The following is a 23,119-nucleotide window of genomic DNA, read 5'->3' as shown; positions in this document are numbered from 1 at the left end:
GGGAGGCCTCTTGTCCATGCCCCCCCCCCCGCCTCCCGCTGACCCTGGTGCTTCCCGGGTGGCCCCTGTGTGGCAAGATATGTCCTCTCCCCCTGGGAAGGGTGAGTGTGACATGCTACCTCGTCTATGACCTCGCCAATCCTAACATCAACTGGAAACCTCAGAAGGTTTTTGAACTTCATGGTTGTAGTATCTGTAAGGATTTCAAAGATTTTTTTTGACGTTATAGCATAAGGACCAAAGGGACTATTTCACTCCGGTCTCAGAAGAAGAAATAAATATGCTCTTTCTGAGCAGCACATTTTCTCAGCTTATGAGCACCATGGATCGCAGAAGGGATTCCCTTTCTCCCCTTGGCTACTAGAAAATGCAGAACAAAATGTGCCTTTCGTCTTAATCAGTGGGGATGACCTTTGGGGTCACAACCTTGCTACTGAAATTCTCTTTTTTCTCTGTCCTCTCAAACTGCGTCACATTTACATTGTAAATGTCTTCATGGCCTCTATCTTGTGGGAGGTTTGTCAAGCCTTTTTGAAACAAAGTGGGGTGCAGTGGATCAAACTCCTTTTTCATGGATTCTTGCCAACCTTGACCTTCGAATAGCCCCCAGAACCCCAGTGACTTCCCTGAACAAGTGCCCAGCTCTGGACCCTCATCCGGGACTCTATGGACCCCCACACCCCACCCTTTGTGTGAAGGATCACTCTTCATTTTTAGCTGGTAAGAGGGACCCCAAAGCCCCTCATGGGTCCTGGGGACGCCCATGCCCCTGCCTGGCGTGCTGAGCGCGCAGTCAAGGTTACTGGTTCCCATTGCTTTCCTGGCACTTAATAACGGTTTTTACAAAAGACAGACGCATTTCCAGCAATTAATCTAAAAATGTCTAAATTTAATTAAGTTTGATTAGACGAGGCAGTATGAGGAGCATTTCTCTGGCCCCCCGAGGGTCACGGAACTTGGTTATTTAAACATCCCCTCATTGAACATCACAGCCGCAGCTCCTAATTCAGGTCCCCCCCTCTCAGCGGAACACGTTTAATAAAAACGTTTGCCAGGAACTGGGTCGGTTCTGTGAAGGTCCTCGACTCACTTCAGCCGTCGCCACACAGCCTATGATCCGTAAGGCCCGTCTTTAATGTCACACAAGGCAAATGACTTCGGCTTCAAAAACCAAAATTTCAAGTAATTATTGACTCTGTGCTCTAGCAAAAACTCGTGCACACATCCTTGTGTTCCGAAATTTTGTTCAAGGGCAGAGCAAAGGTAATGTGAGCCTGTGGCCTGAATTCTCTCTGCGATTATTTTACACACACGCGCACACACACACACATGCACACACACACACTGGTGTGGTTTCCTCTGCAGCATGCAGCACACATAGATCTTTTGCACATCAAAACTCTAAAAGATTTTGTCAGACCCCAGGTAAATTTGTATAAAATTCATAGGCAAAAAAAAATTAAATAAAAATATTAATGAAAGCCATCAACCCCACATTTATGTCTCAATTTATTTTTCTTCCATTTTCTTTTTACCAGTTTGGTTCTACAGACATAAATGCAACTCTTGAGCTTGCTGGATAAAATATTCGATCCGAATTAAGTGCGATGGCTTGATGCCATATCGGATTTCCCAGGAACAGCAGCCCAGACTCTGGTTCAGCCCAGAATGAAAACAAGTGACCTCACCGAGTCCCTTCCTCCGGCTCCTGTTAACTGTCACCCACAAGCGTCACCACTCAGCAGCCGGGAACAGACGACCAGAGAGCCGCGTCTTCTCCAGAAGCGATTTAAATCCTCTGCAATTTCCCACACAAGGGACTCAGTCACCATGACGTTGCACACACTTCAATTTTTTCGTTTCTTCTGATGTAAAAAAGAATGGTCATTATCGCAAATTAAAAGCAATATCTGAAAAAGAATTAAAATGTTAATAACTTTCTAAGACAGTTAGTCGATAGAAGTAGTTTGCATCTGTCCTCCCAGTGACTGTAAATAACTGAATAGCCTCTCTTACTGTATCTTTCTAAGCAGTGGTTCTGGGGGCAGGAAAACCGGCGGTTCTTCCATGTCAACTTACTGATCTCTCTCGTTACTTCTCACGGTTTAGCTGTAGACTCTGGACTTTCTACGTCCCGTCTTCTATGAATGAAACTTTCTCCATCTTCAAATCCTTATTTCTTTGATATTTGCTACCTGTCTCGTGATATTTGTTAGGACTTAATAAAGTGTTGACTTTAAAAAATGGTCAGAATGGTTACTCTTTCCTTTTTCTTGAAGGAAATAGGCTCCACGTTTCTCCTTTAAGTGTATTTGCCGGAGGTTTTATTTGCTTTCACGCCCCGTTCAGATCCTCAAGCTTCACTCTTCATCCTACTTACGATGGTTTTTTACTTTCTAGTCATGAACGGGGATGGAATTTCGCCAACTACTTCTTTTGAACATTTGGGAAAAGCACACATTTTCTTACGTAAGAGGTCTGTGTGATCAGAGACCCAGCTGAGCGTCCTGTCTGGCCCACTCCTGACATCACAGGTCAAGAGTCAAGGGTCCTACTCACAGCGCATTTTTGATTCATACCCATGGATTCGATTGATGGTATTTTGTGCAGTAATTGTTTTATTTAGGAGCATGAGACTGAGTTACAGCCGCAGTCTTTCTGCAACGTTTGCACTTTTCTTTTGCCTACAGAGAGTTGGGGGGGTTGTATCCTTTATTCAAAAAAATGTAAGGGACACCTGTTTCTTGAAGTTTGAGGAAACCTACCTATAAAAAAATACCTGGACCTGTTTTTGTGAGCAGGTTTTTAAAAACTAGATCTATTAATGTTTTATTTTTTTTCTGGAGCCAATCTTGGAAATTTACAGTTCTCAAAAGCTGTTCACTGCACTTAGGTTTCAGTGTTCCGTGCACAAAATTATTCATTGTGTTATCTTTCTCCATTTTATAGAATTTCAGTTATAACTGTAGCTAGCCCTCAGATTTTTCTTCTAAATATCGCTTACTTGTATCTTTCCCCTTGTTTCACTCCCAGTCTTGAGTTTTAGTTATTACTTCATCGGCAGCACAGCGTTGCGTTTTCTGGGATCTCCGTTTCTGACTTTGAAAATGTCGCTAGACAGACTGCGTGTGACCGTGGCCCTGTGGTCCCCACGTGGCACCAAGGGCTTCCGGACGCTGTCCTGGGAGACGGGACGGGGCCTCCCTCCTGCTGCTCTGCACCGGGCGGTCCCCAGGGCCCCCGGCCCCGAAGGTGCTGCTGAGTCTCTGCCGCAGAGAACACAAGGCCGCTCTCCACCGCCAGGTTCAGCCGTGCGGCCCAGGAGCGCTCTCCTGCCACTTCCCACTTCTCCACAGCTGTCCCCTCTGTGCCCCCACTTGTCACCTCCCGCGGGCCCCTCGGCTTCTGCCTGTCCTCCCTTTAGATGCCTCCCTCCCCTCTGCCGGAGCCGAGCTCCGTCTGCACGGCTCCCTCCCCCGCGGCCCGAGTCTGGAGAGAACCGGTCCCGCGTCCTGTGCAGCTGTTCATCGGCCATTTCTAATCGTGTTTCATGCTGCACCCCCGCCACGCGTGTGGGAACACCGCACCCCAACCCCGCGGGTGTCACAGGCTTAAACACGTCCGCCCGCCCCCGACGCCCCTCAGCACACAGGTCGGTGTTCTCGACCTTCAGACACACAGCACTCGCGGCTTAACTTCCCGCCCCCGCGTGGGACCCCACGCGGTCACTGGGGCCCCGTCAGCCCCAGGCGCCCAGAGTCCCTGTGGCATTGCCTGGCTTTCACTTCTCTCTCCATTTCCAGGACTTCGCTCCCTTTGTACAGTTTGTTCAGAAGCCAACGCTATGCACGCAGAGTCCCCAGGATTTCACATTTGCAGGGGGAGTTTCAGGAACCTCAGCGCCACCCGTCTGTCCCAGTGAGACTCCAACGTGTAGCACAGACACTGGCGCTCGGCAGCACCCGCGAACCGATGGGCACCCCGCTTTCCCACGAACCCACTGCCCGAGCGTATCCCCGCAGAATGGGAAGCTCGCTCCCAGAGCTCCGTGCCTCGTTCCCAGCACGGCCTCTGCTGCGTGGGGAACGCTCTCTGCTCAGGTCCACTCTGCGTGTAACCGAATGGCTTCATTCCCACAGGGTCCCCCCTGGGAGTGAGTGAGCCGCCGGGGAGAGAGAACAGAAGGCCCCGGAACACCGATGCCCGACACCAGGTCCGCCCTGACGTCTGCCCCAGGCCCACACGGCCCGTGCATTGTCCTCAGCAAAGCAGAACAGCCCGACTCGAGGGTCAGAGAGGAGAGATCCGGAAAATAACCCGCCCGCCTCGGTCCCCAGAGGGCCACAGCTCATCCCCGCCAACCAACAGGTTACCCAGGATGCAAGGTCAACATCTGGCCCCTGGACTGGGTGACCCAGACTCCCTTGCTCAGCCGCCTCTCTGGGCCGGCCCCACCTCTGAACCGCAGACTCCCACCACCTGCATGGCAAGGTCACCTGCACCTCTGGTGGGCTTATTAAGCGTCATACGTCCAAAACTGAACCCCTAACTCGCCCCTCACCACCATCTCGTGGATAGAACAGGATGGTCAGATTCTTTTCACTGTCATGGAGCGTGGCCCCCGCCTGTACCCCGACCCCCAGTCGCTGCCTCCGTGGCCGTGGGAACAGCGCTCCCCGCTAGGAGTTTCGCTCTGCACTGAGCCCGCATCTGCTGCCTGCACGTTCTCCCACAGGGCCCCACGCGGACCCCACGCAGTCCTCGTCCCGTGAAACAGGTGCTCAAACATCACGTCTCTCCCCGAAACCCCCACGCTGCTCTCCAGGTTACAGGGCGACGCTGCAGAAGCCCATGGTCCTGTCATCCCGAAATCCCGGCATCCCGACGGGGCGGAGCGTCCTCTTAGGGACTGCCTCTGAGGACAGGAAACATTTAAAGTGGCAACAGTCCAAAGGCAAAGGATGCCATTTCAAAAGGAAGAAAGTCCACACCCAAGTACACGATGACGATTACAAAGAGCAGTTGGAACTGAAACATCAACACCGCCCACGAAGACCAGCGTGTCGCCACAGCGGGACAGGAGCAGGCCTCAGGACGGGCACCCTCCACGCAGGAGCCGGAAGCAGCTGCCAAAGCCAAAGCAGGAAGACCCTTCTGGGGGAAGGAGACAAGCGCACCTGTCGCGTCTGGTGTGACAAACAGCCAAGTCCTGGGCCTTGGGGACAGACGCACGTTTCAGAAAGTGAAAACAGCTGAACAGAGAGAAACACGGCAAGTGCCGTGTCAGATAAACGCAGCCCAGGAGAACTGTCACCAGCCCGGAGGACGGCAGCCATGACAGTTACAAAAGAGGGCTCGCAGGCGTTGGAGGCGCATCCAGCAACATTCACAGACAACCAAGTCAGGAAACCAGAGACATGAGAGAACTCCAGCCCACGCTGCCCCCGGCCCTGTGCGGGGCGGTGCCGCAGGAAAGAGCTTCTCTTCTGTTCTGAGGATCCTACTTATTAAGATATTTTTTACCTGCAAAAAAAAAAAAAATTCCTACCCCTTTCTAGGACAAAGAAGCAGAACACCTCCGATGTCCTCCAGCTGGATAACTGGTCCCAAGTGGGGGAGGGGAGAAGGACGAGGAGGGGGGGATACAGGGAGGAAGCGAGGGAGAGAGGGAGGCAGAGACATCGGTTGGCTGCCTCCTGCACGCGCCCTGACCGGCCCTGAGCCCACGACCTCTGGTGTGCGGGACAGCACTCTAACCAACTGAGCCACCCGGCCCAGGCAGGCTGGGAACTGTTTTCATTCCCAAAAGAGACATGCTGGTAAGAATATCTAAAATCTTTGACAGTTAGAGCTCTGACATTTATCCCTAGGGTACCACAGCTGGTTTGGGGCAATGATGAATAATAAGCGCCCCCCAATCAGCCTGGAGTCGTTTCCCGCTCCCAGGTCCTTGAGTCAGTAAGACCATGTCTTTACGGTGAAGTTCTGCTCCGACAAAAGTGTGCTCACGGTCACGGGCACCCAACAACTTCACCTTCACCGCTGAACTTTTAAAAATGCACCTAAAATAGCTGTAGCAGCAGCATTAGATATTTCACCACCGAGGAAATTAATTTCCAAAACTTTGTTTTGATTCCAGGCATTGACTTCGAAAAACAACCTGACTTGGTTTTTGAAAATAACTGAATTGATATCCTATCTGAAGCACATGAGAAACTGATATAAAACCGATAATTTTCTGGTACGTTGTTTTTCTGCTGTTACAGCCAACAGTTAATGGTTGTTGCCTTACTTTTGTACAAATACAAAAAAGAAAAAGAAGAAAGAGAAAAGAAAGAACACCCCTGCAGTTGCGTGTGAGTGAAGGTAATGGAGAGTAAGTAGCTGTGTGGTTCAGAGGGATGGGTGGGAAAGAGCCTCTTCCGTTGCCACGCGTGTCAAACCACTGTCTTTGACAGCCTTTTAAAATGCTACTCACTTCTGAGCTAGAAGCCAATGGTTCTTGAGCAGATCTATGTTTCTAGGTTATTTGTATCTGCTTGGTAAGTTCGCTGCCTCCCCCGTTAATGGCCAAAGTCTGTGCGAATCCAGGTTCAGCATCAGTAACCCCGTGAAGCAGAAAATCAATACTACAGGTTTGCTAAACATGTCCTTCCTTCCTAATTTCATTCCTTCTTCGTTTCTGAGGTCGTGGCTAATGAAGTGACTAGCTACAGAATAGAAGCCTTTATTCAGAGCCCCGTCTGGGAGGCCCCGCAGCCCAGCTCCAGGCTCCAGGCACCTCTGACCCCAACCCTCACCTTCTCAGGGACTCCTGTCCTGCCTGACGTCCCGGCCTGGACTTGGGCTGCTTCTTTGGGGCGTGATGGTCAATTTTCATCTTTCCAGTAATGTCCGGGCACCAATTTGTGCTGGTGGAGTTAGGATCTGTTGGGACTCTGTGAGTCTGGATGATGGAGGAGGCAATTCCAGCGAGGTGAGCGTCCCCCTCTGTCCCCAGTGCGTGCATTTAAACAGGCACCCCTTGCCCCCGGAATACAGGGCAAGTGCCAAACTCTGGACTGTGTGATTAGAATTTGCGAATAAAGTGTCAATCAATAGTGAGACTTTTAATGAGCAGGTTAGAGCCCCTGGCAGGCACTGGATTTCATCTTAAGTTTTTAAAAATGAATTTACTTCCTCTGTAAAGTTCCTCTCAAGTCAGACTAGACGGAATAAAAATGGATTTCATTAAAACCTCTATCCTCTCGTCCTCGTTCTGCTTATAAAACTGTAACACAGGTGCCTTTGCTTCGGGCTTCTCATCGCTCCCGGGCCCGGCAGGAACGGGCGGCGCGTCCTCACGGTCCTCGCGCACATTTCCCACACTGAACGTCGCCGCCCTGGTGGCGGGGCTTGGGGTGGGTCAGAGCCCAGGGCAGCCGTGGAGGGAGGGTCAGACCGGTGTTTACAGGAGCGGAAAAGGCAACCTGTCCTTGCCGGGAAAGGAGGGGGAGTTTGGTCTCTCTCAGCTCATTTTACTTAGAAAAAATTGCCCCCTTGGAAATACTTAAGGAAAGATTTTATTTTGTTTTGCAGTCCCACAGCCCCTGGGTGGGCATGGCAGGGGACAGCCGGGTACAAAGTGAGCAGGCTCTGTCCCCTAGCCTTGGGGCCGCCACTGCCACTGGGGAGACAGGTCCACGCCATCACTCCTCAGGGGGCAGAGACCACAGTGTGTCCCAGACGGCAGGGAGCACCTCGCCTGTGAAGCAGGAGAGGGAAATACATTCCCAGTGGCATGAGCACCTGAGGAGAAGCAGGGAGGGGGTGTGACCGTGGCTCAGAGCAGAGTCCGCGGGGACGGACAGGGGTGGGGGCGGAGGGCTCTGGGGCAGCTGGAGGCCATGCATGCTGAGCCTTTCCAAGGGGCCCATGAGAGAGACGCAAAACCTAATTTTTAGGAGATAAATGAATTTCAAGTTTTTAGGAGGAAATGTGAGGACTTTCTGTAAATATTAATCACATTTATTTTATTTGCTAAGGTATTTCCTTTAAAATAAGTAAGGCTATGAGGTGTGTCCAGAAGGTATCCAGCCATGTATTTTGAAAAATAGAGACATTTGTTGAAGAAGATACAGGAAACATGGTACACAGGACAATGACACCTCAGTCCCCTTCAAAGTAGGCACCTTGGGACCTCACACATCTCTCCCAATTGCCACCAGCTGCCCCATCATATTTTCCTGAGTCTCATCATGGTCTGAAATATCTGCCCTGTCAAAGGTGACTTTAGTTTTGGGAAAAGCCAGAAGTCACAGGACACCAAATCTGGGCTGTAGCGGGGCTGAGTCACCGGGGTGACTTGATGTTTTGCCAAAAAACTCTGCACGAGACGTGATGCATGAGCAGGCGTGTTGTGATGAAGCTGCCAATCACCAGCTGCCCGTAGCTGTGGCTTCTGAATCATCCGAATAGTTTCCACGGAAAAATGTTCAAGCCTAACGAGAGATCTGATGTAGACTCACTGCTCTCCTCACTCAGTCGTTTTGAATGCAATGGCCACACAGCACACACACTCACTCAGTGGCATCTACCACCCCCACTGACTAGTACAGTGAAGTCGCCTTTGTTCACACATGTGCGTCCCAGTCCACTTGCCTTGGCTGCCGGGTTACATCGATGTCACGCAAACCATTCTCGTTACATTAACAATGACTGGACTGTCCCCAGACAGACCTCGTACATATACAGACACATTTTTAAAAGCATGTGCGTGTGTATTCTCTCCCGTTTTATCTGGTCCTTTTATGCATGAGGAATCTGAGGCCCCAGTGTGCCTGGGGATCCCCTTGGGGACACAGGAGGAAGAGCAGTGGGTGGGGCCAGAGCCAGCCACCCTGCCCCCTTCTCTAGGCTGGCTCGGGGTTCCCAGGTCCCCAGTCTGGGAGTTCTGTTGACATCAGGAAGAGGTGACATGGGGACTTCCCTCTGCGCATGTGCAGAGAGTAGGTGTTTGCCTGTGTTAGGGTTGACCTTGGACATGTACTGAATGACTGGCTTACGTAACTAAGACAGGGCAGAGGAGGGAAACCTGGGAATTAGCCGGAGACGAGAACACTGTTCCTTCTGTGCGCCCGAGGAGGCCTGCGGGTAACGTTCCCTGAGATGGCTGTGCCTTCGTGTGAAGAATCAGAGACCCGCAGCCCTGACCAGCCCCTCTAGCCACCTGGTCCGGGCTGGAAAGCGCCTGTCTCTGAGTCCGGATCCCAGCCTCTGAGCACGTCTGAGGCCAGAGAAGGCGCCCTGTGCCGCCCGCCCCCACCTGCCTCCTGCCTGTGCCCGCCGGCTTCCTCCCCACTGCTGACTGGGAGGCCGGCGCGCCAGCGTGCCAGGCGCCGGGGCAGAGTCTGAAGTGGACCGAGGAACTGCCCAACCATCCGCTCCTTTTACCCCGTGCGTGAGATGCGGGTTCTGACTCGGGTTAACTTACAGACACTTCCCGGAGGCCTACAGTTCTGGCATCTCAGACACTCGATGCCCCTCATTGAAGAGTTAGGGAGGGTGTGCCCTGCACAGCAACGCTTCCGTCGGGACGGGGGAGGCGGGTGTCCCAGCGGACACTGGCCGCAGGCGGGGTGGCCATCGTGTCGGGGCACAGCCGTGGGCCTCACCCGGTGTTAACTGGCCCTAAAAAGGCCGAGATGCAGTGTCCAGACCCGGCGCGGTGTGGTGCCTCCCGGGGGCAGGCCCTGCCAGCTGGCGTCCATCCTCCTGGGAGGCAGACACAAGGTCGGCTGGGAGCGCGAGAGCAGATGGCATCTCCTGCTCATGGCGAGGGCGCTTCCGTTCCTCGGAAGCAGCCGCGGGAAGGCCTCGCTCAGAGCGTTCATGGGCTCCTCCTCCCGGGACTGAGACAGACCGGGCGAGCCGCGCGCACGGCCGTCTGTCTTCAGACGTCTCCGCTGACAGCTCACTTCTCCTGAAGGCGTCCCCGCTAAGGGCTTGCGATGCGACTCCAGGCGCCTCAGGCAATGGCCCCATTGATCTCGCCGTGGACGCGCGGAGACACCTGCCCGAGCTGGGACGAGCAGCTCCATTGCAGCTGGTGACAGCGGCTCTCTGCTGCGGAGGCCAGGACCTGGCGGCGACCCCCGCAGGGCTGCGTGCCGACCAGGCGGCTCGGACAGAGAGCGGCGGCGAAGGAGCGTGGACGGGCCACCTTCCGAGAGCAAACGCGTGGCGGCCCCGGCCCGCCCAGCCGAGCCGGGCAGGCCTCTGCGTGTTCCTGGTGCGCAGCCTGGGCTTCCTGGGAAGGAATCGGCTGGTGACTCGGCTGCGGTGCCGCTCAGGAAGCCGGGGGCGGCAGAGAGAGCGTCCTGAGCAGGCCTGGTTTACCTGCCAGGAGGTCCACAGGCTCCCGACGGGAGATCATCCCCTTGCAGGCGAGGACGCTGACGCGGACCCGCAACCTCAATGAGGGGCCGGGACTGCGCTGGAAAGCCCATCTGCTGAGGTGCAGGGCCAGGGCGTTCTCGCCGCCTCCGGGACCTGCGTCTGAGGTGACAGCTGGACTGTCCAGCTAAGGGTGTTCACAGCCCGCGTCTTCCCATCAAGCCTCTGACCTGCCCGCCCTCCCAGGGCCCGGGGCCCCCCGGCCAGAAAGACTGCGGAGGTCGAGCAGAATCGCACGGCTCCCGACCTAACATCCCTGCTCCCTGGCGTGTCTCCGTCTATGGGTGGACTCTGACCCCTAACATGGACACAGGTCCCCTGGGGGCTTGCAGGCACCCCTCTTCCCTCCCCATATCACAGGCCCTGCTGTCACTACACCTCCAGACGGCGGGCGACCTAGTCCAGCCACAAATGGGCACCTCCAGCCTTCCAGCGCCCCAGCCCCGGCCCACACGGCTCCCGCCCCGCTGCCCACAGCACCCCGCAGCCACGCCCACCCCTGTCTCGTTCTCCTTCCCCGCCGCCCCGGGAAGCCCCTCCTGGTCACCATTCCATCTCCCGCAGCACTGCTAAACGCATCCTGTTACTTAATTGCCACAAAACCTCCGCAGAGGGAGCCCCAGTTACAGTGTCTATTTTATAGGCACGCGCACGCGCACACACACACAGGCACGCGCACAACGAAGAAATTAAGCTGCCTTTTCTAACTTGTACTCCGAAGGCTCCACCGGACTCCAGGCAGCTCAATAACTGCCTTGCACATCAGTGACCTTCAGACATCAAGAACCACTTAAGTTCTGTTCCAAGTGATTGTATTAGGAACGCAGACAAGGATAATACACTGTAGAAAAAAGCGCCATGGGAATATTTTGAAGTGTAGGTGCTTCCTATTGAAACAGGGAGCCCCAGTTTGCATAAGTCCATGAAAGGTTGGCAAGTTCACTCTAAAGCCAGAGGCGTTATCAGTGTGTGAAGCCTTCTGAAACCCAACATGGTTACAATGTGTCAGGATCACGGAAACGTCCTCAGCCTTGAGATCCGTCTCTGCCGGGAAGTTATTCTAACGAAACATTCAAAAGCAAACAGGGCCATGCAATGGGTGAGGTTCCCCGCAGTCTTCTTGTCCTCCTCCTCCTCCTGCCCCCTCCCCGCCGTCCTCCCTGTCTGAGGAAAGCCGCGAACCTGAGCTGTCGACAGGGCCACACCCCCTCTAGTCTCTAAGCTCATTAGGGGCAGAATCATGAACTTGATTCACCTCTGTACCCCCGGTGAAGCTGGTCCTAAGTGCCTCAATGTTTCATAGATGCAATATGTATGCACACTTGGGTGTACACACACACACACACACACAGTCCTCTCCAAACGTCTAGAAAGAGAATCAAATATTCAACCAAAGAGCAGAACAGGCCGCTGAAGTGCACCACCTCCCAACTCCTGCGTCGGAATACAGAGGGAATAGCTTGTCACGTTCAGCTCCCTTGGTGACTTGCTTCGTGATTGTTCTAAGAAGGAAAATATGCAGTGAATACGTCCTGATCTATTTCAGATTAATAGGAAGCTAATTTTCCTAAAGCAGGAAGTCCTTTTTCTGTTTCTATTTCTCTCAGGTCCTTGCCCCAAGGACAGGCCCTGCCCTGGAACGGTGCTGCTACAGGTCAGCTCACTTGTCCCTCTGAGCAGTGGGACCACGAGCAAGACACCGGCATCCAGAGAGAGCTGGGAGCCCACTGCGCCTCTCCTCCTCGTCACTCCCCTCTGTCTTCATGTGTCGGAGTCAGTGAGTCATGTACAAGATACATGCATCTCATGGATGCTTTCCAAATACGGGTGCTGCTTTGCACTGGCTTAATGAATAATGGCTCTTAATTTTGGAAATATTCAACGGTGAGGCCATATAGGAGTCGGCCTTTCCTTGCGAGAAGGACCTTCGTACAAGTCTCACACACACACACGCACACGCGCGCGCACACACCACTCTGCTCTGTCCACTGCCTGAGATGTCATTACGCTCTTGCCCTGTTCTTGGAAATACACAGAAAAAACCCACAACAGCCCTATTTGGTGCTCCTCTCACAATTTCCATAAAATTGCTTCTAATAATTTGCATTCTCAGTATTTATCTTTAAAATGTTACAAAAGTTTTCATTTTCCTCCCAAAACACGGCCAGCTTTGCTTCCTGTGGAAGCGAAGCTGTGTGTCACTCTCCTCATGCCGGACCTACAACCTGTATCCCTAGTGCCCGAGTGCCGCGGGACACCGTGCCCTCTCGGGTGTGCCGTGCCCTCGGAGGGCCAGCGCCAATCCCAACAAGGCCTCGCCTGCCGCCAGCCCCCGCCTCTGCATGCGGGGCGCGGCACGTGCCCACTTGGAAACAGATCTAATCTAACGTTCCTCACTTCTGCCCCTCCCCCACCAGCAGCGAAAACCTGAAATCCTGCAAGTCAGCATATTACCTGCTCTCTGTGTACTTCAGAAAAATAACAGAAAACAAAGGCAGGCCACGCAAACATGCACTTCATCAAAAGAAAACCCTCATGAGAAGAGCCGTCTCTACAAGTCACTGAAGTGAATATATTAAGTTGCATTTCATCTGTGGTCGTGTATTTATATTCCAGGCATTCTTGGTCTCCCTCTTTCGCTGCTTTGAGGTAAGTGACTTTGGCAGCATGCAACCGAACGGCAATTTTCCTCCTGTCAGGAGAAAGAGCTATTTAACGCCACAGGTCAAGACAACAGAGGGTGAGGGGCAAGGGGCCAGATCCCTGAGATCAGCAGTTAAAACCTTCACAGTTCCACCCACGCTGAGCTTCCCCAAGCGTTTAATTTCATACGAGGCACCATGTTTGATGTCTCATAGTTTGTGGTCTATCAGATATGCAATTTCTTAATGAAAACATGTGTATGTGTGTGTGTGTGTGTGTGTGTGTGTGTGTGTGAAAGAGAGAGAGAGAGAGAGAGGCATGGATAAACTGCTATAAATTATTTGGTCAATTACTGCAGAGCATTCAATTCTGATAGAAAATGTTTTCATTTTTCAAGCAGATATTTGACTAAGAAGTCCAAAGGCTATTTGCCCCTTCAAGGTCAGGGCAAGGTCAGAATACTCCATAACTAGAGAGAGCTGAAAGCCAGCCTTCCTGTTGAGCACGTTCTAACAAGACTCAGTGGTGTGCCCATGACCAGACAAAGTGAACTTTGTTCCTAGCTGCAGTCCTGAAAATGTGAAGTCGCTGATACTTTGATAGCATTGGATCAAACCTTTTAAGGCAAACCCTTCCGTAATCTGTATTCCTTGAATCTAGTCTTAGAAAACCTGCCCATCCTCCTCCTAAGCGTCCCTATGAGCCACCCTGATCCTGCTTCCCCCCGTCTTCTGCTCTCTCGGAGGACAGCGGCCATGGGGGAGCCTGTGGAAGTTTGCTCTCAGGGCAAGAAACACCCCTCTCTCCCCAGACCATCAGCGCACTAGCCAAACAGCCTGTGAACTTCAGAGTAGACCTTATTCACACCAATGGTACTCGGGAACATGTTTTGCTTATTCAAAAAAAAAAAAAAAATTACACCTTGATGACAAAAATCGAATACAAATGGAAATACACGACTTTAAAGCCTTACAAATGGTTAACACAGCCATATGCGATAAAGAAGTAATTCCAGTGCCTTCTGAACAGGGCTCTCTACTCTGCACCCTGAGAGGAACACACCCAAAGAGCGACAAGCAGTGCAAAGGAGTCCTGAGCTTCCCCGGGGCACTCGCGCTGGCGGTATAAACAGCAGGCACCCTGCGCGTGTCCTGCGAGCGAACAAAGGGGCGCAAAGGCGGGGCTGGTTACCATGGGCGGGGAGGCTCCGGGAGGGAGCGATCGAAGGAGAGGACGGACTAGGCGGGCGTGAGCGACAGGCTAACGCAGCTCGCTGGGCGGTCATTTCACCTTCTCCGCAGGCCTGCCCCGCTGGAAAAACATCCTCAGGGAGTAGGATCCTGTCTTCCTGTCTTCGTAAACATCAGAGCGAGGATTCTCTGTCCATCAAACGCCAAAACTTGGTTTCTCACCATGACAGACCAGAGAACACACAATGTCTTGGATCTTGAAGATGCCAAACACCGGAGCCCCCCGGAATTTGAGTCACTCCCTAAATACCCTCTGACTTGAGGAGCGGTTCTGTGACTGCCCGCCTGCCCGCCCGCCCGCCCGCCCGGACGTCAGTGCCGCTGTCACCCCGAGCTGGGCCACAGCGCCACGGGGCTCCTCAGCAGGGTCACGCCACTCCAGCCTCAGCAAGACACCACCAGCCGCTCCACCGGCATCTCCTTCCAAACCCAAATCCTTTCACTGCTGCCAGTCTGGCAACACGGGCCAAGTACACGGAGGTCCCGCCACGCTGCCGCCGGGTCAGTGACTCCATTTTAAAGAGCACGGCCCTCGCTGCAGCGCCTGCTCACCATCAGGGACCGGCCGCGCCTCTGGGTCTCCCTTCTTCACACCGACAGCAACCCCACCGGGCGCTCCGGGCAGCTCCTGCTGTGCCCGGAGGGTCAGCCAGCAGCTCGCTGTCTCCGCAGTTGTTCACCGGGCCCTGGACGCTCTCACCGCGCAGGGTTCTTCCTCCAGGACCTCCTTCTTCCACAGAAAAGGCTCGTTTCCAGGGTCCTCGACTCGTGCTGAAAGCTGGGTGCTGCGTGCCCCCGGGGAGACCGACCTGTGCCGCCCCACAGCCCCCGCGAGCTGGGCTGGCGTGAGCACAGAGCCTCAGAGCTGTCTCGGATGCTCGTACCCGCCCCGGGGGACCTCCCGCCATATCCAAAGTACGCAGCGCAGGGCCACCAGGCTCGGCCCGGCGACCCCGCACAGGAGGGGTGCAGAGCCGGCCACAGCCTGGAACCTCTCAGGCTGTGGAACGGCTCTCCTCTTTCTGAGCCAACCTGTGGCTCCTGCCGGCAGCTAGCACCGGGCCCTGGGCCGTGCGGAGAAGGTCCCACCCTGCTCACAAGCAAAGGCCCTCAGACACTCGAGGACAGACGTGGTCACGTCTCCAAAGCCAGCTCCTTTGGAAGGTGCACCCAGTGGCCTTCTCAGCCTGCCCTCCTGAGCCACATTCTTAAGTCCATTCACCCCGGGGACACAATCTGGGCAAATATTCTCTTAACACGTGACACCCAGCACGGCTCTCAGTGCTTCAGATAAAAGAGGTAACCCTCGTTATTCAGATGAGGAAACGCTCTGCCTTTGTAAGTCACGGTCAAGGACACCCTGCCATTGCTCGTTCCTAATGCAGACAAGGCTTTGATTTACCAGGGGGTCTCCCTGGAAGCGAGAGGAGGTTCTCTTCCTGCCCAATTTGCTTATGAAGAATATTCAGTTATGTTTCAACTTTTAATGTGCTTCGTAATGAAAAGTAAACGAACCCAGCCAGCACGTCTGGTCTGTCTTGGAAAGAGAGGAACTGCTTTGCAAGGACAAACAATGTTAAATTCAAATAAGCGACTCTCCTCAGTGGTGGAAATTGAATCGCTCCCCAAAGAACTGCTTTGGGTCCACAAAACCCAGGCTGACACCGACGAGGACTCCAGCCTCGCCACAGCGCAGGTCCCGGCGGTGGCCTGGGGCCCGGCGGTCACCTGGACACATGCCCGGGCATGCGTGGACACGCATCCCCGCTCACACACCCACTCACCCCTCACAGGCTGCGCTGCAAGCAGAGAGCCCGTCCGTGGGCAGCGGGCGTCCCACGTACCGTTTTTGCAGATGGGGCAGCACTGGTCGGGCTCGTACACGGGGTCCACGCACTCCGTCTGGGGACACGCGGACACGGAGCAGAGCACCTCCCCGTTGGCCTCGCAGCGGCACCTCTCGCAGGGGGACACCTGCAACAGAAGGCCACGGTCAGGTGGCCAGCCCACTGTCCCTGCCGGGCGGAGACCTGCCGCGCGCGTCTTCCCCTTGAGGTGTTAGGAAGACATCCCAGTGTCCCAGGGATGTGAACGAAAACCATCCAGCCAAGGGGCTTTCCAGGTGTGGACACAGAGGCCGGGGCTGGGCAGGCCCCCGGGTTCCCCTCTCTGCTCCGGGCGGGGAGCCGTCTCGGTTATCCACCTGCTGCGGTTTCTGAAAAAGGGCTGCTGTTTGCTTAAACATTAAACAAAGAACACGTCCCATTGCGTTCCTGCCCAGCCACTCCTCACAGGGACAGATCCCTTCCTCAGCCCTGCCAGGTGCCCCCCGTCCACCCGGAGCAGCTCCCACGTCAGACTTGGGAGCTCAGTGGACTAGGAGGGGAAGGGAAGTGGGAAGGGAAAGCTTCTCTGAGCCTGGCCCCTGGCCTGGAGCTGGGTGACCGTGACCGCACGTAACCCTCAGGGTAATTACAATGCCACTGGTGCTGCCAGTGAATCCTCCCGGGTGACATGGGCAGGGCGAGGCGTGGAGGTCTTCCTGCAAACCCCCGGGAGTTAGTGTTCACCAGGGTCAACTCAGAACAAAGCAGGAACAGCATGTGGGGACCCCACAATCACAGCAGAAGCTGTGACGAGGAACGTGGGTCTAACAGACAGCGAGAGGGGGACCCTGCCCGGCCCTCGGCCGGTGGTTCCAAGTCAGAGCTCCCCATCTGATCACAAGGAGCCCGGGACTGCTGCCCAGGACCCAAGTCACAGAACAGAACGCTCCGGTCTCTAGTCCCGGGGCCCAGAGCAGTACCCCTCCCAGCCTACAGAGCCCTCCCAGGCCCCTGCCATCCTCCGGGTGTCCGGTCTTGATCATCCATCACTGATCACCCATCACCGACTGATCGGGCTCCGCCCAGCTCCCCACCAGGCCTGCCCACACCCGGAGGACACGGGAAATGCCAGCCTGTCCCCTGGGAGACTGAGCCTGCAGGTCCCAGCAGGCTTTGCTGCCCCAGGCCTCTCACTGCTGCCCCTCCCCCGGAATGGCCCACCGCTGGGGACACACCTATTGTTTTGGACCCATCTCAACCCTTCCTCCTGTGGGCGTCATCCCTGATGTCCACACGGGAGTGGCTCACCTCTGGTGGGTTAAACCACTCGCCTCCCACGGCCGCACCAGGTGCCCTCAGTGTTGCTAAGCTGAAGACCACCGCCACCCGCAAGCCCCTGTCCTGGCCCCTCACCTCTGCAGCTCCACCCTCACCCACCCAGAGACCACCGCCCAGGGCACAGGGACGACTGCCCAGGACACAGGGACGACTGCCCAGGGCACAGGGACCCCCACCCAGGGCACAGGGACCAGAGACCACCGCCCAGGGCACAGGGACCCCCGCCCAGGGCACAGATGAAGGAACACTGCAGCTTTTATCTGATGAACTTTCCCCTTAATTCCCAACCCTTTACCTACACTTCTCTTCTCCTTACGAAAGGGGCCCGTTTATAATGGAATCGAAGACAGTGTGTCAGGGCACAAGCCCGCTGTCTCCTCAGGTCTCTGACTGTCTGAACGAAGTGCCCGTAGAGATTCAGTCCCTGCCTCTGCTGGTTGGGTCTGGTTGGTGACGGCAGCCAGATGGTTTCATCACGGGCAACAGCACAACCCCCCAGGAGGGCCCTGCGGAGCCCCTCCAGGACAGATCCCCGCTCCCTTGGCTCCTGTTACTCAGTTAGTCCCTTGGCCTCAAGTCCACAAACCAGGGGCCAGAGGCGCAGACGACAACAGCCTCACTGAGCTTGCTCTGCTTGGCCCTGGGAGACGGGCAGCCTCCCCAGCCCTGGTCACAGTTTCGTCACCAGATGGCGGAAGCGTCCTTCCCAGCTGCTGAGTCTGTCTTCCCCAAAGTGCCCAGCTCCACACTTAGCTCAGTGCGCTGAGAGGGAAGACGCCAGGTCCCTGCTAGTTAACCCCTGGCTTCTGATGACCTGGGGGGGAGGGGGGTGACTTGGGAGCGGGAAGAAAACAGGAACCGTCCTTCCACTCGCTGCTTATGGAGCGAAACCCGCCCCACCGGCCGGTGAACTGCCAAGAATCCCCACGGCGGCCAGGGCAGCCGCCGGAGCCGGGGTCTGCCCCGACCCCCGGCCACAAAGGTGCGGTCTTCACGGACGCGTCCTGGGCCGTGCTGCCCCCTCGCCAGCATCCCGGAGCCCCCGCGGGGGGCCTGGAAGGTGCCGTGCAGATCACAGCTTTCTTGTCAACAGCCAGCTGGGTCTCAGTCTCTGCCCAGCCCTGCTCCACGTCCTGACCTCAAACTGTCTCATCAAAGCAGCCCACGGCAGCTCACAGCTCCTGCAGACCCACAGCAGCGGGGCCCCCGGGCCCGAGGACCCCCGCCCAGCAGCCTGCCTCTTCTGGAGGCTCCCAGCGCTGTGTGATCCTCCGCCTTCCCTCGGGGGCCTGGAGCAACCCCCACCCCACCATGTGCCCCTCCCGGAGAGAGCGAGAGAGCGGCTCCCAAGTGACACCCTGGGTCCCAGCCCCCTCCCAGCGCCCTCCCCGGGCTGCTGGCCCGCTTCCCGGCCCTTCGCAAAGATTTCTCTGCTGTTCTGTCTCTTCACCCTCCAGCGGAGGACGGATTTGCACACAAAGGGACTTAATTAAGAACTGTCCCCAGAAACTGTCAGCTTCCGTCTCAGGAAGAAAACCAGTCCGCCCACCACACTACAGGGGACAGTGTGACAGTCTGACATCCGGTCCGCGAGGCTGTTCCTTCTTTACGGTTTCGCCAGACGGAGGCAACCCCGTGCCCACCGCCCCCGCCCCCGCGTCCAACCACCCACGAGCCCTCCTGCGGCTGCTCTCCTCAGATGCACGTCTGTTGTACGGGAGCTCGCTTCCGGGGGGCAGGTAATGCGGGCAGGGGGTGCAGGTCAGGTTTTCCCGGGGGGCACCCAGTGGCATCGCGATAAGAATGAGGAAGATTCCTGGGCTGGGGCCCAGGCCTGGCTGCATCCTGGAGACCTCGGACCCGACAGAGAACAGTGGGACCCCCCCCCCCCCCCCCGACGCTCAACAGCACATGGGCCTCCGGCTGTGCCCTGACGGTGTGTGCCTCCCAGAATTCGGAGGTCCAAGCCACAACCCCAACGAGATGATGTCTGCAGGTAAATGGAGTCTGATGAGGTCCCGAGGGCAGTGGGGCCCTCGTGGCGGGGGTGGGGGTGGGGGAACAGCGCGCTTCTATGAAGGGGAGGAGCCTGGAGACAGCTCCGCTCTCCCTCCAGCACGTGAGGACACAGGGACACGGGAGAGGGGGCCTCAGCAGGGCCCAGCCGCGCCAGACGCTTGAGCCGGGACGTCCGGCCCCCAGAGCTGTGAGAGGGGCGTTTCTGCTGTGGGGTCGCTCGGTCATCAGCACCCGCCGTGAGCCTGGGCTAGGCCGCCACATGCACCCATTTTGGCAGCAGACTCAGAGGTGCGCCCCCAGCCGCCACACCCTGGCCCGCGGCAGGTGGAGCAGGACAGAGAGCGTGGCGGAGCCATGGCCCACAGGCCCACGCAGCCGGACCCGGGGCTCCACGCAGCACGCTGGGCCCAAGCAGGGCGCCGGGGTCTCCACTCCCGCCTTGGAAGCGTGGGCGATGCTGAGGTTTGGGCAGCAACTTCTATGGATCCTCCCCTCATTCACAGATTCCTAGCTCAGCCCCTTAACGGAAGGGGCAGGACGTCTGCTGGGCAGATCTACCCGGAGCAGACTTGGGGAGAATAAAAAAAAGGACAAACTCCTCATGATAAAAAAAAAAAGGGAAGAGCTAAACCCATTTGTTTCAGAATTCGAGTAAAGGAGTAAAGATAAGCCCTACCTGGAAGAAAGAACCAGAAGCCTGAGTTCACTGAACATACAAATGATTAAAATGACGGTGTGGGAGTATAACAGGGGGGTTGGCTTTCTCGGGGAATCATAAATTCAGATTCTTTCAGGGACTCAACAAATGAGCTAAAGGGACTGAGGGTCACATTAGAGAGTGGTGGGGACTGCGGCAAGCCAGCCAAGAACCCATTGACACTGATACGCATACCTGCTCCTAAACCACAGACGTGCACACACACCAGACGAAAACCCAACGCCCGTTAGGCGTTCTTCATCTGAGACAGCAGTAACCATCTCACCGTGGGCGGGCAGAGAGGAGGGCGAGGGGGGGGCAACTCCGCTTCCTGCGCCCACGGCCGGCCCAGCCCCAGGAACGTGGCTGTCACTCCCCAGCTCCACTGTGGCTATGTGGGTGCCGGTCAGGACACGGTCTGAGGTCAGAGCCGAGCTCCTTGTGGACGCCCCTCCCGGGTGCACGGGCTACCAACTGCCCTGCAGGAGGGGGGCCTCACCAGGCCTGTGGGCAGCGGCCCTGCCAGCTCACAGCTTCGGCCCGGCCTGCGCTTCCTGCTGAAGCTGAGCTTCTTCTCCAGCGCTCTGACATCAGCACAGGATGTCACCAGCCACCCGCGGCTGCCACAGTCGTGAAGTCCCTCTCCGCGGGCCCTGAAGCTCGGGCAGAGCAGACACTGCAGGGCTGGCACAGGAGAAAGGGCCCGTGTCTGTCTGCACCAGGACAGGCAGGCCGCCCGGTCCCTGGGAGCTGGCCGCTGGTTGTGAGTCGGCCCTCGCTGACACCTCGGAGCAGGCTGAGCTGGCGACCTCGGCTTCCCGGGGGGCCCTGGGGACCAGGGAGGGAACCTGAGTGAGCTGAGAGGCTGACAAGAGGGCACAGCTTTTGCCTCGGGCCACCAGCGTCCCCTGCTCCTCATTGGCCCCAGGAAAGGCCCGGCCTTGTCAGAACCATTCCCTTTCCAATCTTCCCCGCCCTGACATCGCTGCGGTGACAACAGCCCCCCTTCCCCCCAGCAGCCGAGGCGAAGGTGCTCCGGAGAGCTGGTCTGCCGGCTGAGGCCCTGTGTCCCCAGGACGCGACTGTCAGCAACCAGCAGTGTGACCAGGAGCAGAGCTCTGGCCCCCGACACCTTAACAGAGATGGACACATAGAAGCTGCGACTTGCTTGAAACTAATCGTGCAGGTTATTTGTTCCATTCTCCTCAGGCAAACGAAGAGAACGGGACACCGGGAGGTGAACTCTAAGTGAGACGCTGTTTGTAAAGTGGGGAAGGGGAACGCAAGTCCGTGCAGCCTGGCAGCCCATGGGGACAGCAGGGAGCCACCGCGAGGCCCATCCCGGCCGGTGGAGGTGACGTCACTAGGCATCTCTGAGCCCCTCGGAAGCCAAGGGCACCGAGGAGCACGCCGTGGTATCGCCGTGAAGGGCTCTGCGTTTGCTGCCGGGGGCACCGGCGCAAGCACCCTTGGGCCACTGCAGCCCAGTGGCTTCTGTGACCACAGCCGTGGACAACAGGAGCGGCCTTTCAGAACGGTCACCCATTTCACGATTTAGCCTAAAGCTGAGCTGGCTCCAGGAATGACTGTTTTATCCAACAATATTTAAAAGTTGTATGTGATGGTATTTCCTGTGTGTTTACAGATAAAGCTCTCAACTCAAAATTCAGAACAGGACACACCAACCCCCGTGAAGCACAGAAACACGAGGGCCACCTCCAGTGAGCCACCACCACCAGGGTGGCCCCCTGGATTTAGTCTGCAGCTGGCTGTCAACACTAGCACTCCTGACGTTGGTCACCAGGGGCTGCTCTGCCCCCTGCAGGACCTCAGTAGTGTGTCCGGCCTCTACCCGCCAGATATCAGTAACTCCCCCCACCCCCCACCCTGTTATGAGAACAAAGACTGTCCGCACAATTCCCCCGGGCCAACGGGCCCCAGGCTGAGAAGCAGTGCTCTATCATTTATTGAACAACAGGTTCTGCTTTGTTCCTTCCCGGCTCTGTGACTTCACATCTGGGGTCACGTTCCTCTCCCCGACGTCATCCGTCAGATTGCATTTTTAAGTTCTGTTAGGAAAGGATTTGGGGCGGTATGCTCTCTGTTTTTGTGAAAATACCTTTGTTCCAGCTCATTCCTGAGAGAGTTTCGCTGGTACATAAATCAGATGAAGACTTATTCTCTCTTTGTTCTTTAAAGATGTCCTTCTGCTGTGTGGGGTTTTCTCTTGCTGACAAGATGTCAGCTGACAACCTACTTACTCTTGTTTTGGAGATAAAATCTTTTTTCTCTGGCTGTGCTTAGAATCTTTCTTTTGCCTTGATGCTCTGCAGGGTCCCTGTGATATGTGTTTGTGTAAACATGCGCAGATTATGTAAATATGCATTAGAAGACAGCGATCTTTCAGCTGGAGAGTCTTGGGTACCTCCTCTGCATGTCTCCCACATCCTCAACCCCCTCGCGCAGAATTCTGATCTGATTGCCCATTAGGTCTTTCCTCTCTGACCATTGATCAAACGTCTGTCCCCAGGCTCCATCCCTGTGTCTGTATTCCATTCTGGGTCACTTCTTCAGACCTATCTACAGGTTCCCCAAATTACTTAGAATCTGGATCTAACCTACTGTCAAACGCTCCCCTTGAGTATCAATCCGATTTTCCTATCGTTCATTTATACAAGTTGTGGCCACTTTTTTCCAAAGTAGCCTCGCGGTTTGGACACGCCGGCATCGCTGACCTACCCGTGTGTTCCTGGCGCGGGTTTCCTTGTGCATTTTGAGGCGTTCCATTTACGCCCAGCTTCTGGGCCTGACCTGATTGCCTGTCTCCGCCGGCTCTTGTTCATGAAGCCCGTTCTTCTGGGGCATAAGTTACTTTGACAACGCATTTCTCCGAACGCCGTTTATGGGGGTCG

The 23,119-nt window shown here is 55.8% G+C and overlaps 1 protein-coding gene across 1 annotated transcript in view; it reads right to left on the bottom strand.

The window, feature by feature from the left end:
• The window catches only part of VWC2 (von Willebrand factor C domain containing 2), a 37,179-nt gene that overhangs the window by 6,903 nt on the left and 7,157 nt on the right, over positions 1-23,119 (bottom strand). The window contains exon 2 of the mRNA XM_090287772.1: positions 16,172-16,301. Coding sequence (XP_090143898.1) covers positions 16,172-16,301 — 130 coding nt within the window. The remainder of the gene's footprint in view (positions 1-16,171; positions 16,302-23,119) is intronic.

Source organism: Furipterus horrens, unplaced genomic scaffold, assembly GCF_987537825.1.
Source record: "Furipterus horrens unplaced genomic scaffold, mFurHor1.1.pri manual_scaffold_9, whole genome shotgun sequence".
NCBI lineage: Eukaryota > Metazoa > Chordata > Mammalia > Chiroptera > Furipteridae > Furipterus > Furipterus horrens.
This window is presented reverse-complemented; position numbering and strand designations above follow the sequence as displayed.